General features: G+C 39.6%; 1 protein-coding gene across 1 annotated transcript in view; it reads left to right on the forward strand.

The window, feature by feature from the left end:
• Nucleotides 1–17571, forward strand: part of EHBP1 (EH domain binding protein 1) — a 236180-nt gene that overhangs the window by 211150 nt on the left and 7459 nt on the right. Inside the window, exons 20-21 of the mRNA XM_009327110.1 lie at nucleotides 16288–16387; nucleotides 17547–17571. Coding sequence (XP_009325385.1) covers nucleotides 16288–16387; nucleotides 17547–17571 — 125 coding nt within the window. The remainder of the gene's footprint in view (nucleotides 1–16287; nucleotides 16388–17546) is intronic.

Here is a 17571-nt window from a genome sequence, read left to right on the forward strand (position 1 = left end):
AATTAGGGCACTTTGGTAGTTCATTTGCTTTTGTATTGATGTGCTTAGTCCAACGAGAAATTGGGTTTGTATATGGTATTTACATGGGGCAGCAGAGACTCACCCTATAGTCAGGAATAAGGAAAATAAAGTGTAAATCAGAATTGGTTTATGATTTGTGCCAGTGTCTTCATTAACATGCTTCCAGTTATGCAAGTCATTTTCTAGTGGCTAGTGTATTTTTGTATGTGATTAAGTTTGATATATTTGGTTTCATTTTTTTAATCATTGTAGTAGTGGACTTGAATAATGCTATAATTTTTTTTTTTAAGTTCTGTATACAAAGCTTTTTAAACGAGATTAAAACAGACTGTACTGCAAAACAAGGAATTAGATATCTATGCTCGTTGAGCCCCTGGAAGAAGGTGTTATCTCCTTAAATGCATACCAAAAGAATATATTCAGTTGCAATTCCTGGCCCACAGTCCTCAGTGCCAGTGAAATTACAAAACCAGTCCTTAGTATATGCTTTAGGTCCATCATGCCTCTCTTACAGAACATAAACCTTTAAGGTATTGGCATTTTGTATGTGGGAATGGCGAAATTGCACTGAGTGTCCACCTGCATTTTTTGAGGGGTGATTTAATTGCAGGGATTAATCCCGGTGCTGAAACAGGGATAATATTTGAATTGGCTGCAAGAAGGCTGTATTGTGTACAGTATATAATAATACATTATACCCTAGGTACTCTTTATAAACAGAGGCAGCAAGAAAAAAAACAAGTGAAAAACCAAGTAGCTATGAATCACCACTTTTACAACAGGGATCCTGTTGTCCTGCTGCAACAGGAACAGGTTAGGAGAGGCGATGACATTTTGCAGCAAATAAAGTGCTGATCTTAACAGCTCCTAAATGAAAAGGACTTTTTGCTTATTATATATATTGTAAATTCATATTTGGGCGCTGTGTCTGCCAGTTGTTTCAGAGTTTGGAGCTTTGGTACATAGTTTGCAACGGAGCGTTTCTTTTAAACTCCAGGCGTTCTTGTAGCGAGAGTTGACATCAGCTTCATTTACTCGTATATATTTGTGAAAGTACTTACGTGAAGATCACAAATACGCGCAGCGCAGCTATCTAGTTCTGCAAGTTTAATCCGAGTCCCAGAAAGTCTCATTGTGGACCTATGCAAATGTATTTACATAGGAATGGGTCTTGGGTCCTTTAAAGAAGGCAACAAAGTTGGAAGACTGAGGCCAACAAATAAATGAAAGTTTCTCTAAATCCATTGGATAATAGAGGCAGTGTTAAGGCTAACCACAGTGTTGAACTAAACAGAGGGATTACTCCTGGGTTTTGCATCAGTTGTTTTCTGCCGGGTGGCCTCACTTGTCAGAAAAAAAAAAAAAAAAAAAAAATTAACGGACGAACATTCACATGGCACATTGAGAAAAGAAGTATGCTTAATTCCATCAAAGCTCAGAAATCAGTCATTAATTTATTCTAACCTCCAATTGTTGGTCATTTGTGAAACATCTGGCCTTTAAGACATAGGAACCTAAACATAAGTACAATGTGAGTTCTTCTGAAGATGGGAGTTGGGTGTAGCGCGGGTGCTGTGCTAGCATGTGTACATGAGTGTGGGCGCACATATGTGTGTGTATTGCATAGGTTGCAACTGCCACTTAATTTCGGAGACTTTGAAACATATTAAAATGAATCCTTCAGTTAATTTACTCGCGAAATTAGATTATTGTTCATTTGCATCTTGGAAAAGTTCTGCCATTCAAGAGAGTATCTTTCTTCATGGTGAGTTAACAGTTAGATATTTAGCAATCTTGCAGCTTGCTAGTCAGAAATAGTTTCTAATGAAGTTGAAATTTGAGATAGAAAATGTATAAAAGCTTTCAGGAAAGACATACCCTATTTTCCATATGGCTAAGTAATTGTTATGATATTTGTTTTAAAGCTGGACTTAGACACTCCTGACTGCCCTCTAATTTGATATGGCTGGTCCCGGCGATTCTTCTGGAGGAAACTTTCGTAGTAGAATGCAGTGAAGGAGATAAATAATTTTGCAGCTATAAGCACATTGCAAAGTATAGAAAATAATTCGGTCGCCTTTACTGTCGGGTGGGTAACAGTCTTCAGGTTATTTGCCTCTGCTGGGAGTTGGAACCTGAGTGAAAAGGAACTGAATGATTAAAAGCAGATTGGAAATAAAGGTGCCACCTCAGAGCTGGCAAAATTCTGCCTTTTGTTAAGCTTAAAATAACGCCGGCTATTTAATTCTCAGGTCTGGGGTGTTGTTTTTAGTTGCGGAGGGAGTATAGTTCTTCATGTATAGCTTAAACATTGCAACATCTCCTGTGATGAAATTTCATGTATTTCACATGAGCATAGAATGGAACTAGATTTTAAATATGATGGAAAAATTTAGATCTGTCAACCCACGCGGCTATGGGGGTATCTCAGAGCTTTCTGTCTTCAGGCACTTACCTGCTTGTACTTTTTTTTGTTTTTAAAGACCAGTGTTCCTTCTTTGGCCTGACCGTTTGCTTTTCTTGATCAGCAGAGGCTGGCTGCAGCTCTAAGGCTGTTTTAACAAACATCATGATGCTATCCAAGCATATGACAAAAAGAAAGAATTTTGAAGGCTTTGTATAAAGCAGCTCTTTCTCTTAATATTTGTTTGTCCTTTCCCCCTTACTGAGTAAATAAATCTTTAATCCCCACTCCATTGTAAAATTTACTGTATCTGAATCTAGACCATTGTAACTCCTTTCAAGCCAAGTTTTATCCTTTCCTACTAAAGGGATACCTGCGATTTTGGCATCCTGACACACATTATATTAAAAAAATCCAATGAGTAAATTAGGAGTGACTTAATGTATTTGGATTCTTAGCATTTACTTGTCCCTGCCATAGTGCAGCTAGAATTTAGCGACATGAATTTGAAGCACATGGGAATCCGTGGGCGCTCACGTGTTGCATGGTGCGTGTACGCGTGTGCATATATGCACGACCCACCAACACAATACATAAAAAGTCACGTTTCAACTTTGTTAAAGCCCTCATTTCCGAAGCACTGATGTCCAAAGTACTGGTAGGATAGTGGAGATGGGAGAAAAAAAAAAAATCTCTTTAAACAGCTTGTGAAATGTAATGTTTGAAACGGTTCTTTGAGAATGTGCAGATTATGGCTTGCGCAGTGACTCTTTCCAGCTCTCTGGGAAATGAGCTGTTGACATTCTTTTGGGTCATCATCCGAGATAGGAGGGCAACCACAAGGATTTAGCAGATAAATTCATCCAGAAAGACCTTTATCCATTTCATTGCAACTTGGAAACGTTCATGTCGAATAGCAGCATTAATGTAGCCCTTTTAGCCCTTCAAAGTGAGCCTTATGTTTAAAAAAAAATTTAAAAAAAATCAAATGACCAGAGTAATAATTTCTTTAGGTCTTCTAAGAGGTAATTCATTATTTACATAATTCTGGAGCATAAACCCATCTTTCCTTCAAGAGGCTCTGAAATAGAATTGGGGATCTTACATGGTGAAAGACTCTCTTTTGAATTCTAATCAACTGGATCTGTCTCAAATTCATTTCTAGTTTATTGTAAACAGTGGAATTTAAATTAATTTCTTCTTATCTTGTCTTTTGAAGAAAACTAGCAACATGTTTAAAAGGTTTTATTTTTAAATACAGCTCAGAGTGTATTTTATTTAGGGTTTTTTTGTTCTTTTTTTTTTTTAACTTTATAAACCAGGTGTCAGGCAGGATGGGTTTTGACAGCCAGACGACAATTATGCATTAGCATAGGTGATTATGAAATAAATAGGAAAAAAAAAAACTTTTTGACTTGAACTCGAATGATACTATATAGGCTGAATGTGCAGGCAAGGTTCCCACAATGCACTGTGAAAACCTAGGCTAACAACCACCCCGCTGCGTTGAAAACCCCCAAAAAAGACAAAAGCACAATGAAATAGAAAGCTTACCACCGGTAGCTTTCAAAACGACAAACTAGGCAAACTATACATCTCCACCACTCCAATTTTGTCAGAATGCTAATGAGCTTGCTCTGATCTTTACTCGGCTTCCCGTGTTTTCTACATCTTCAAGGACCACATGGCGCTAGCAAAATAAAGACAACTAAATGAGAATTTCGAATGCTTTTTGTGTTAGGACCTGGTGCCTTTCAGTTGACGCACTCGTTGAATATTCTCAACTTAAAAGCGTACAACAGGGGGCTGGGTATGAACTTTTTAGCAGAGGGAAATTTGTACAAAAGTAAATGAGTGTGATGAGGAAAATATGAGAAAAATTTCTGATTAATTTCCACTCTATAATATCAATGACACCTTCAGCCCCTCTCATACTCCTCTAACAAGAGATGCTGATAAAAGATGAATGATTCTGTGTTGTTCACAGTGAATGTTTAGTGGTTTTTTAATAGCGGCATTCTACATAAAAGGCACCAGGAAGTACTCTGCATTAGCAGTTGAGATCACTAGTTAATAGGATGATGTCTTTTAGCTTTTGTCACAAGATTATTAGAAAGGATGGGTTTCTGTTCTCATCCCAGCATACTTTGGAGTGCTTGTTGAGTACAAGTGCTAAAATACAGGTTTCTCGGTATTGTTTCGCATGCAAAGTAAAAACCCTTTTAATGCAACACCTTTTACTTTTTTTTACCAGGTGATTTTTGTCATTGATCTCTTATCTGCCCCCTTGAGCTGTATTAATCACTTGGAGTGGTCTGCTTCTCAATGGGGGCTTGATGATGTATGTGTGTCTAGATTCACTATCAAAAATAAATCCCTTATATGCTCTGCACCTTCACAAACCTGATTATCGAGCTGTATTTACCAGTCTGTATTATACCGTCTTGAATGCTTCTTACTGGAGTCGTCCAGTCTGTAACACAAATTTGCACTGGGGAAGGGAGGGGTAAGCTAGGAGGAGACATTCTACTCCCTAAGCCAAGTTTTGTCTTTTAAAAACAATTGAATTTGCAATTCTCCTTGGAATTCTCAAAAGTAAATGCAGATTTATATTCACCAGTGTCAGGGCTAGCGGAGGAAAATGATGAATGTTCAGTTTTGCCTGAGAGATGAATTCCATTTAAAAATTGTTTTTGTTACCGTCTTCAAGCTTGCAAGCAGACAGTATGAAAAATATCGGTGCATACACGTAAGGAGAAAGAAATCTTCATGTTTTTTTCATATTTTCGTATCTTACCTACATCAGAAACAATGAATTAGTAACACTGTAAGTTTTATAGCAGTTTGCCAGCCTTGCTCCCCTACACTGTTGTTTTGCTCAGCTCAGCATGATTAATCTCAGGTGAACTGAAAACTTGCCAAACCGCGAGATGGTAGTGTGTTGTCCAACCATATTATGAAAGGCAATGATGCACATGCCGAAGCACAGCAAGAGAAAGGACGTATAACAACAGCACTTCTGGCAAGGTAGAAAATTTAAAAGTATCGCTGAAGACAACATCTTTACCGTTTACCTTTTTACATTTAGCATAAAAAGTGAGTGAAAGTGTTTCAAAAAATTCTGAATATGTGAACGATACATGTGTGGCACTGGTTTGGTTTTTTGCTGGTACTAGTTTGTGAGCATTCCCTATTGGAAATACCTAACGATTAGGAGGCTAGAAGGATATTTCTAATAGCAATTTGTGTTGGACAGTAAAAAAGGTTTTTGACACGAGCACAAGAGTTAGTGATTTTTATTGTAACATGGTAACAGTTCACAAAACTGCGCATTGGTAGTTACTGCTTTTTTTGAAGCAAAGCAATATTATAAAGCACTTGATAAGATCCTTTCTCTCCAGTGTTCAGGAATGTTAACTTGCTGCCAGGTTTATGGTAATGGGAGTTTTGGCAACTACCAATACCCTGGGTGAAAGAAGTGCAATGACATTATGATCAAGGTCTTGTTTACAATATGGTAACTGCTTCTACGTTGCATCCAAGTGTGACTTGACTGACCTGAATACCACTGAAGCCTGCAGAGCTCTGTAGAAATGCCTGCTAGTACTGAATCCATGCAGTGCAAAGCCATTCATTAAAATTTGTTAATGCAAATAAACTGGCATGCCAGTAAGCTGTTTTTCTGATGTGAGTCTTCAGGGTCCAGATCTTTCATACACAAATTTCTGCACAAGTATTGGTTTTGTAGTTGCCAGAATCATGCATTTTATGAGTGATTGAGAACTTCTTGAGTTCTTGAGGCTTGTCAACCTTTCTCCGGTTTCCCTTCTGTCATGTTGCCTTCACGGTCTCTTACTGGCAAACTCTTTCCTCTCCAGTCTCCATCTTCTCCCATTGGCAGTTCCTGTGAAGCAATCTTGACTCGCTTTTGATAAAGGAAAACCATCTGGCCATACTTTTCCAAATACCCAGCATTTCTACAGCTGAGGAGCTCCCACAGAATGAACACACCATGCCAAACCCTGGAGTTCACAATTCTGACTCTCTAACTCACCACATCTCTTCAGTCTTAGATCTCTGCGTTGGTAGGCAGAAGTTCCCAGGAAGAGGCCTTTCCAAGACCAGACGACCAGACGTGGGCAGTGTCCGTGTTCAGCCTTCCCAGGCCAAGTTCATCAAATCATTAAAGCAGCTCAGCAGCAACAATGACCATATTTATTTTTTTCTCAAAGTAACACAGAATTGCCATTGGCTGGAAGGGCTGAACGGTAAGTCAGCCTCCTCTCCATGCACTTCCCTGGCTTGTAGCCTCATCATTGCCTTAAAAGAACCTGTCAACAAAGTGCTCGAAGGCAGCTTGAAGAAGAGAGCCCAAGCGCAGCGCTGCCTGCGTAGCAGGAGGCTACTCTGGAAGAGCCCTAGGTACTATGAATAGACTTGCGAGCCTTCCAAAAGTCTTGCAAGACCCAACAGACACTTGCTTCTTTTAACTGATTTCCATCTTTCTTTGTGGTATTGCAATATAAATGCTCTTTCATGTGGTAGGTATAGTCCTTGGCTTTATGCCTGGAAGTTAGCTTTCTTTACAATCAGTGCCTGCCTGTAAAGAGAAGGTGAGGAGAAAGGCACTTTGGTCACCCCAGGACTCCCAGCCCATGATGCCATTGTAGTCTGCAGAAAGCCCTGTTATTTTTTCTTGGTTTTCTCCTGTTTACACCTTTTCTATCAAAACTGGAAACTGTGAGGTCCCAGGACACCTCAACCTAGCTGAACTTGCCCAGTTAGCCCTGGGAAGCTTTGGATCCCAGAACTACAAACCTACCAGCTCCCAGTAAGAGTAGGCGTCTTCATTAACACCAGTACAAGGTCACATTCAATGCCAGCCACCATCTCACTTCAGGCAGTTGCTTGGGTTAAATTCAGCCCTGTCCCTTAAAGAAGTCATTTTATACTGACCATCGCCCCTTCCCAGCTCTAGGAGAATATGTTCTGAAGGAAGTAAGGCAACATTTGGTAAAAATGGGATTATACGCTGCCTAGTAGAGCACAATCCAATGACTTTAAGGTTAACTGGCCTCTAACTTCAGAATCTTACCCAGCCATCACTTGCCAAGTAAACAGGCAACCGGTCTATGGAGTAGTTATGAGCCATAGAGGAATTACTGTCACTCATAACAAAGCATCCAACTCTACTTGTCAACCTGCAAGCGAAATAGTTCGTTTGCCAGACCATCATCCCCTTCTTGGTGGATTTCCAAGCGTGAACTACTGTTTTTTTCCATAGCTTCAAAGGTTCAAGTGTATCAGTTAATGGTGCGTGTTTCCTGTGCTGCAAGCAAAGGTCTGATGTATACTTTTCCCAAGCCTGTGCTTCTTCTGAAGTTGTGCTACATGAGAAAATTTGGGTACAAAGAATAGCAGAGAGTGATAAAGGGCAAGCGTTGGTTCTGCTCAGTGCTAGGATCCCTGGAGGCACTGTCCTCAAGGCAGAAAGCATCGCTTTCTTACAGGAGTCTCTCCAGATGTTTCAGTTGAATCTCACCTCTTCTTGTCTGAATTTTGGGCCAGAAACCATGTGTTTTCTTGGTCTGGATTGATGGTCCCACATTTAAAATATATTTGTAGTCTTTATTAAGCCCAAGCATTCTGTTTCTGTTGATTTTCTGTTATTTTCTGGTGGCCACTGTGTTGACTTGTCATGTAGAGAAAATCAGCACTCTTTCAGGAAATTCGTCTTTTGTTTTGGTCCTGTGATAATTTCAGGTTGCCAAGACTGCAGGCCACAAACATTTGTCTTCCTGTGGGTCAGTCCACTCCAGGTAGAATAAATCCTCGCATGCGCTGAGATGTGGTCAGAACCCTGACCTTCTGTTTACACAGCTCTCAAAATTTTGAATAGCCTCTCTGATTTATTATGCTTCAAAAACCAAAGAAATTACAAGTTTCCTGCTTGATATTAAGCTAATTTGATGTGGGCTTGTGATAAAGGCATTCCCTTGGCTGCAGCTCCGTTTCGTTAGGGTTACAGTACTTTTGGGGGCTGAAATGGAGTCAGACAATGCACTGCAATGTAACTCTGCCTGGCAGATTCTTGGCAGTCGTTACCTGCCTTTATGAGACTCCATTGTGTGGACATCAATGTCTCCTTCTCAACTGCTCTCAGGCAGCAAGTTAGTGGCCATGAATTTGCCTTTCTAATGTTCCTTAGGCATTTTCCCATCCAGTTCAGACTCAGAAAGTTGTGCTAGGGCTTCATCTGCTACCTAGCTTTCTGCAGTGTCATCTAAACAATGGTCCCATGCTGTTTATCTCTTGGTGGCTATTCTTGTTCATTTTCAGTGTTTTTTAATAACTGAGGAGGTCCTCGTTCAGTGAAAGGAAGAAGTATTCTGGAAGAAAGCTGGGCATAGTAATCTGAAATGGGAGGCATGAAGCTCAAGGTAGAGCAGCCCATCTATTCATGCTGTGGAGCGCCTACTGCAGGGTCCGTTTTGACACTTAAACTTTGAAGAATTATTTTAACCAAAATTCTGAGCTTTAACACCAAAGGTTGTCCTCTGAGAGCAGAGGAGGGTGATTTTTCAGAAAACAGGTCTCTTCTGGGACGCCTCAGTTTCATTCAGTGAAAAACTGCGGATCGCTAGTCGTTTAAAAATCTTTGCCATAGCTTTCAGTTGGGTCAGACACATTTTGCGGTAGGTCTGGAGTAACCCTCCTTTATGAAGAACATCTCTTGTGAATATAGGCTTTTCTGCTTAAGTGTTTGTTAAATTCAGTAACTCACATTAAAAACAAGAGCTTGTCTGTGTATAAGCTGTTCACAGTGAGAAAGATGAGAAGACTATTAAAATCAGTGGGAAGTCCACCGTTGGCTTCAAAGGGTTCGAGACCTTCCATCAGCCTTTGTTAGCAATGTGAAGTTGGTCAGCTAAAACACCCAGCGTTGTTTCTCGTCCCTTCCCGTGTTTCCTTTCCGTAAAGCTGTAATTGCCACGGTGGATCAGCCCCACAGTCTGGTCCAGAACCCTGTCCCGTAGAGAGACAAGTATGGGTTGAACCCAGGCAGGGGCAAGAAACTCTGCAGGAGCTGGTTACAGGCTAACCTGGTCCCAGGGAACATTTCATTTAACCTCTAAAAATCAAAGGTTAGCTCATGTCCTAAAACAGGAGGATCCAATTCTTACCTCCTGTGTTTGTTTGTTTGTTTGTATATTTATCGCTACAGCTTTGCCTTTCCATATTCAACATTCAACCTGGTTTTAATTCTTGCTGAGCTCTTAGTTTCAACATTGCCTCATGGCGACGAGTTCTACTGGTAAATGATGAGGCTTTGAGGAAAGATCGTTCTTTTTATTGGTTTTAAACACACCACCTTCAATTTCACTGAATTTCCCCAGGTTCTTATGAGACAAGATGAGACACATCCTAGAACTATTCTTTATTTGCCATTCATGTTCTCCTTCAGGTAAACAAGCCAATCTGTCCGCTCACTCCTAATACAGAAACTCGTAAAAACCCGTCCCCATGATTGGGTGAATGCAACTTTTTTATTCAGCAGGCAAATAAAGGCAGTGGGGTACATTTTCAAAAGACCTTCCCATTAAATTTGTGGAATTTGCTGGTGTTTGGATGGCTCTCGGTGGTCATCTAGCTTCTGTCAACTAACAAATAGCCCAGAAAGAGGAGCAGAGTGAAGTTGGCCAGTTTTTGTCGTTATTCGCTCCGCTCTAGTTCACATGCGCTGGCATTCTCCTTGCTGGCCTCTTCACCCAAGTGTGTTGAGTGAAGAAAGCTTCTTCTATTCTATTTTAAAACTGTGTGTAAACATCACCAAATGGGTGAAGAATGGGCTCTGTCTTAAGTAGGTTGTTTTTCATGTAGTTCTGTTGAGGTAAATGGGGAGACATGGCGAGTTTTCTGTGTTTAACCATGACACCATGGCACACACACTATACACAGTGCAAATAAAATTTAAAAACAATTACTGCTTAAGATGGCATACAAAGTGATTTCTGTAAACCTGTTATTTCTTGCCAGATTGAATGGGCTGGTTTGGGATGCTGATAGAAACCCTTTATTATTTATCTTCCACAGGTTGTAATTCATTTTTGCACAACAGCTAAATACATTTACATTTAAGGACTTTAAAAAAAATATTAATCTGTTGGCTTATCTTGACAGATTTACGATGGTATAAAGTGTAGAGGAGTTACTGTGTTCATCCATTTACACTGTAAACTGATCTTGTCCCTGCATGTTGCTGCTTTTTCTTCCTTTTAAGTGGTATTCACAGTATTTCGTAGCACTTTATTCTCTGTTTTCTTAGCAATGTACAGTTTTACTATGTTAATCCATATTGGGTTTATCTCATGACTAGCTGCCCAAACGGCTTAAAATAATGGGTCTAATGGCACATATTCGTACTGATAGCTGGCTGAGCATAAGGGGTGTGTTTGGAAGTATTTTTAGCAGGAAAGGAAAAAAAAATAGAAATTGGTTTTCAAATTGATTCAGAAGAGATATTTGTCAAGATGCTTCTTATTTAAATATTTAACAAATAATTAGCTTACAGTGTAAACGAAAATCCATTTACAAATCCTGAAGAATGTGAAGGAAAAGGTATTTTTTAAAGACTGCCTGGAAGCTGTACAATGTTAAAATAAGCTAGTCGTTTTTATTGTTCTCAAAAATGGTAACATATAAACATGCTTGTAATTCTTGAGCATTGTAGCTGAAAATTGGCTCAAGCTGGTTTTGAATAACAGTCAAGAAAATTATATTTGAATATGTGTGATGAACCACAGGAGAAAAGAAAGGGGTTTGGGGTGGGGTTTGGGTGGTTTTTTGCTATCATTAAAATTCTGGCTATCATTATTTTGGTTATCATTAAAATTTGTCCCAGTAAGGGACAAAATCACCAAACTTTATGCTGCAGCCTTGATTGAATCCTGCGCAGGAGCTATTACAGTGCAGAATCATAACTCAGAAGTCGGTAGGAGTTTCTTGTATCTGAGGGCAGAATTTAGTGTCTTATGCTATTCCAGGCTTGGAGTTGGCTCGTTCCTAATCATTGAGGAGGGTTCTGGTAGATGTCAAGTGAAGAGAAGAATAGGGCATGCATCCTTCACCACTCAAGCCAGACAATGAAATTAGAAAATGGCACTGAGAGTTGCTGTGAGAGAATTCCCCTGGATTCCTAGAGGAAGAATAAAACAAGAATGTATTGATTAAAAAAAAAAAGAAAATTAAAAAAAAAAAAAAGAAAGCAGAAAGGAAAAGGGGAAAAAGAAAATAAATTAGAGAAACCTTGCCAGAATCCTCCTCAGAACCTATCTAATAATAAAGTCCAACACTAAAAGCTGTATTGTCTTTTTACATAAAGGCGTGTGTACTTACTGTTTCGTCTTAGTTTCTGGTTCTGCATTTTTCAAATCTCTTACCGAGCATTTTGCACGCATATGATGTTTGCAGCACTACGCGCTCTTATTTGAAGGCTGTTTTGAGAAGTCATTATTGAGCTATAGGATAAAAAGGTATAAGCATAATTATGTGTTAAAGAGAATAAATATGTTCTGCTAGATAGTTAACCAGGTGAGGTTAAACAAGATAAGATGAATTCTGGTCTTTTTAGAAAACTGACAGTCTTCATTTTAAGCTACAATGTAAAGTGCTTTATCCTGAGATTAGGTATTGTGGCAGAAGCTAAAACTGCCTTTTTCCCCTAACCGTGCCAGAATACAACCTCCTTTTCTTTTTGCGCTAACAAGACTGCTTTACCACCACAGCCCACTCTAAGTAATTAAATCAATCCTTTGTACTTACCGTATTCTCCTCTAGTGACGGTACTAGATCTGATTATATGCTTCATGCATATTCAAAGTACGGCACTGACAGCTCTTTAATGAGCTCTTACTTAATCAGTACGAACAATGTTCATCTTGTTCTTTTTTTCCTCATACATTAGAGCTAGGAACAGTTGGGGAAAAAATGAAACATCCAGCATTCATTTGAAAAATATATTGTACTTTGAAAAGTGTCTAAGCTGGGGAAGTTGCATTCTGCCCTTTAAAAGTCTGATGGACAAATTGGATTACTAGTATTGGATTAAATAACAAATGGTTAGAGGAGAAATGAGAAAAGCTCGCTGTGATCACAGGCTTTAATATTTTTTGTTACTTATAAAGCTGAAGGGGTCTTTAACCAGTTATTAAAGTCAGGATTAATTTGTAATGGTCCAACTTACTAGCTTTAAAAGGGTTTTGTTGTTGTTGTTGTTGTTTTTATTGAAAACAATAGTGTAATGCATGTATTATGGAAAAAAATTTAAGTTTAAGATCTGTGGGCTATTTATAGATTTTCATCATCTTGTACTGGCTCAGATAAGGGGTTTGCATGCGTGGGATCGATTTGTTCTCAAACATGTTTTTCGCTTCATTTAAATAACCTATATGGTATTTTTTTTCCCCAAGAACAACATAGATATTTTCCCAATTTTAATTTTCAAGCATTTGCAGCAAGTCAATTAAATCCTTGTTTTACACTTGGAAAGTGAAAACAAAAACAACCCCAGCAGCAGCAGGGTTTTACAGAGTGAAACTGTGTTTAAGAAAGGCTTTTTCTAAATTTTTTATTTAGAAATTGTAAACGTGAGTTTAGTTTGCAATATCGCTGCAGTAACAACACTCAGTTTTTCTTTGTTGAAAGTGTTTCACATGCATCCTTCCACCAAGGGAAAAGAACAAATTAAGTAATGTGCTAATGGTACTGTATTTGCTGAAAAGAGTTATTTAAATTTTTTATATATGGCAATTCATCTTTATTTTGCTTGCCTGGGAAGAACCTGTTTCAGCTCCATGCGCAAGAATTTAAAAGCTGATGGCCAACAAATAAAATATCAGCATCAACTGCTATTAATATTGCACACATGTGTCATTTCACTGATCAAAAAGGCCTTCGCCAGGGTACAATTGGCCTTTTTCCAAATTGCAAGCTTTTTCTCAGCTTTTTCTTTTTTACTCTTTCTTCTTTTGTTGCTGCCCAGGGATTTGTGCCTATCGCAGCTGATATCACATGACCGGTGTCAGGGCATCACATGGGTCCAAAGCGAATACAAAAACAGATTAAAAATTCTGTAAAAACAATCAAGACTTTGTTAACTCACTTTTAAACCAGCCTGTTCTATGGATATCGCATGTGCTTCAGTGTCAGCGTGGAAATATCAAAACGGGCACCTGTTCAGATCTGACTCGACAGCTCCAAGCTTTACCTAGATCTTTTCTTGTTATATGTTGCAACTAACTTTATTTAGGAGGAATGCATTAATAGAGAGAAGTTTATGTTCTTGCCCTGAGATTGCATGGCATGAAATTCAAGTTCAGGTCCACCGTTGAGTCAAACTCCTTTGAAACATTTCTATCTCTCATTTCTTTTTCAAGGCATGCAAAATTAAATGCAGCAAAAGCTTTCATTTATAATGGCATCTTTTAGCCAGAGATCCCAGACCACCCCAAACCCCAAAAATTTAGTGTCATAAATTGATTGAAGTGCTACTATGGCCATGTATGTCTGGTTGTGAGAACTTTTTTTCACTGGCAGTGTGGCAATCTCATGCGTCACAGAATAGACTGGTCATTTTGCAAGGATAAAAAAGGCAATGTATCCCCTTTTTCTTTCCCTCTCCCCCAAATAAATTTCAGCTACTTGGTGCATTTCAATGAAAGGTTGCTAATATTGATTATCATCTACTTCTAAAAGCAGACCTTGTTAGATGGACCCAATACAGCAACACCTTTGATCTGTAACTTAACAGCAAAGTGTACTTATAAGTTTTAATCCTCTTTGGGGGAGTGCTGAACTGCTGAATATTATTGTAAATGCTGTGGTGTAATATTTTCTGCACAAAACCAGAAGTTGAAGGTCTTGGGGGAGAGCATTTCTATGTGGCAAATTTCTTCCTTCATTGCTCCATTGTCCAGGAGCTAGACCCTGCTTCTTCTGCTTGGAAAAAGGCTGCAGGGCTATCCCCACTTTAGGATGTTCTGCCCTTCCCTTCTTGCCCCTAGCAAATTGTGTACCCTAAAAGCACCCTTCCAAGGAACCGTTTCATCAACCAGGAGCTTCCCAGGTTGATAAATGGATATGGGGGCTTATCTCACATCAGAAAGAAGAGCACACGAAATGGCATAACTTTTTCTTACTGTGTGGGTCCACCAGCTCCACCCCAAGCTGACCCACTTCCTTGTTCATCTCCTTTACCTTCCCTTGTGTGGATACACCAAGCCCACAGGCCACTGCGGGGCAAATCAAAGTTTGGAGAAGGCTGGTGACCTTCCCTTGTACGCAGCAGGGTCATAGCTGGGTGAGGAGGTGGTTCTCCATGCAGATCTGGGCTTGCACACTACCGTGACATTGGGGTATGAATGTGCACGTGGCAGGCACGTATGTGCAAGCATTTCAAACACTCCCATCCAGAAATTGAAAGCTTGCTTTCAGAGCAAAACAATATTTTTTCTGGTGTCTTTCCAGCTTCTGGTGCTGGAAATTGCTTCTCTGCAACTAGGGATCCTATGGTTTAAGTTAATAAGATAGCTTCCCCGAGTGTACAGCACCTTGCATCAGAGATTTCAAAACCCTTTACAAACATCCAAGAATTAACTTTTAGCACCCTTGCAAGATCGGTATGGGTATTATCCCCATATTACACACAAGGCGCTTAAACTCAGAGATCTACCCACAGTCTCCCGGTGAAGCAGTGTCGAAGCTGGGAGAAGTACTCAGAAGATCCAGCTCATGCTCCTTTGCCACTGTTCCAGATTTCTTCCCAGATTAATTTTAACCATAAGAAATGTGTGAGTTTCATAATTCAATGAGGACCATATAGTCTTTGTTCCTCAGCTCAACTTGAGAGATGAGAATGGCAGGTCACTACAGAGGTGCAGTCTCCACAAAGGAATTTGATGAGGTTTCTCCTAGTCCATGAGCTCAGAGAGAGTGAAATTTGGCTGAGCGACCCTGCTACGTGGAAAGGACAGTCAGGAGCCTTCTGGGTGCTTGTATGCCTTTTCCCCACATGGCCTGATGGTGCAGACAGAGGTGGTAACATAGAGTCTTATAGAGTCTGGTAGAGTGTAGTACTGCCTGCAGGTAGGCTATGGAGGGTCCTGATCCTGGCTGGAAGGCAATGATGGATGTGGGCTGGGGAAAGGAATGCTAGTCCATGCATACACACATGGGGACCCTTAGGCACCTGGACCCCAGAATTATTTGTATTTGGGTTCCCTTTGATTGCGGGTGAAGAGAGGAGCAGCTCCTTCCAGCTCATCGTCTGGAAGAGTAGACATAAGTACAGAGAAGCTGAGCAGGTGCCTGCGCCTCGGCCAAGGGTTCAGGATTACCATCTGCTCTGCAGCTACTTTGATCCCTACCACGTCATCCTGACTGCGCTGGGTTTGTATGGGTGGAGTGGCTCTTGCCCACAAGGATTGTTTTTGTGTTTGGAAGATTGTGATGACCAGACATCTTTTAGCAGCAAGGTTTTTTTCATTGGGAACATCACAACAATATAGTTCTTTCGGGAGAATTTAAAAGATACAGTACTTTTTAAAAGGTGTTTATTTAGGTCAGGGTATCAGCATGATAAAGAACACTAAAGTACATGCTGAAGAGTGGCTGCTTTCAAAGATTTAGTCACGGAGCAAGCAGGATTGGGCAGCAGGACTTGTAGTCATATGATATTTTTGCCATTTGAGAGTACGCCTTGTAATGCTCAATGATATCAGAGACCGATACTCCAAAACCCGAAATGAAATATGTAGCTCAGTTTGTAAAATGCCAGGTAAGTAATGAAATTCTTTCAATTGCAGGAAGAAACACAGAAGAAGAAGAAGCTATGATGCAGGAATGGTTCATGCTGGTTAATAAGAAGAATGCCCTAATAAGACGAATGAACCAGCTTTCTCTTCTGTAAGTATGGATGGATACATGTATTTACAAAAGGATGATTTACTGGAATATTTGCCCAGCAGATAGATGCAAAACTTTTTTGTTTTATTCCCATTAGTCTTCAAAAATGTTCCCTCAAAAGTGAGTAGCATGGATGATTTGTGGAACACATCGAGTAACTTGTTTTTCTCATATTTCAGACTTGAAAATGAGAAGCGTGCAATGACACAAGATTAGCCAGAGCTGTGAAAAAAAAAAAAAATTAAAGAAATATTAAGCACAGTTACATTTTCAAAGGCCCAACAGTAGAATAAAATTACATTTTAGAAATGCGCAAATAGATTTGGATTGTGCCTCAGATGTGACAGGTGAAGACTATTCGAAGAGAGAGCAAAATTTGAGTCGCTACCTGCTTCGTAGAAATCCTCAATCCTATCACTAGTTCAGCAGCACTGGACTGCTGAAAGGATATTAGTGAATCAGTCACAGTGCAATGATACTACCAATACTGCAAAGTAAGGACAAATAAACTTTTTTCACTAGCACCGGCGAGGAGGGGAGAAGACGCTGCTCGTTTTTAGAGGCGTTCTGCCCTTGGTGCTTCTTTTCCAGCTTCTTTCGTTTAGATTATATTTCTTTCAGTAATGCCACCTAGTGTAGATGCCTGCATACTTCCCTGGGAAGAGCTTGTGCTCACGAATTTCCTACCGTGTCTGAACTTGACAGAAGATTCTACCTTCAAAATATTAAGCTTTCTAATCCCGTGTCTAATTTTCATTATTCATTAGGTCAGAATGTATATAGGATAATACTTCCAGTGTCATATTGTCTTGGTGAATAGGCTGATGCTGGAATTTGTTCATTAGATCCGGGGGAATGTTTTATACTTAGGACATTCCACAACAGCTGCTCCAAGGATGAATATGAAATAATTACGTCCTGTAGCACAACAGAGTTAAACTGACTGAATTAAAGCCAACATCATAGAAAATGAAAAGGCCCTGTTACTGAATATGCCACCTGACCAAGGTTTTAAGTTTGTGTATCATTTGTTTGGAGTAGCTTAAAGTTGAAGAGAAAAGTCGGTTACGAGTCCTAAAATCAATGTAAGTTAAAGGTTCTTTTAAGTGTTTAATGATTTAGTAATTAACATATTGATGAACTTTTGCAACTTGCCTAGGGAAAAAGAACATGACCTAGAAAGG

This window comes from Pygoscelis adeliae, unplaced genomic scaffold, assembly GCF_000699105.1.
Source record: "Pygoscelis adeliae isolate BGI_AS28 unplaced genomic scaffold, ASM69910v1 Scaffold137, whole genome shotgun sequence".
Taxonomy (NCBI): domain Eukaryota; kingdom Metazoa; phylum Chordata; class Aves; order Sphenisciformes; family Spheniscidae; genus Pygoscelis; species Pygoscelis adeliae.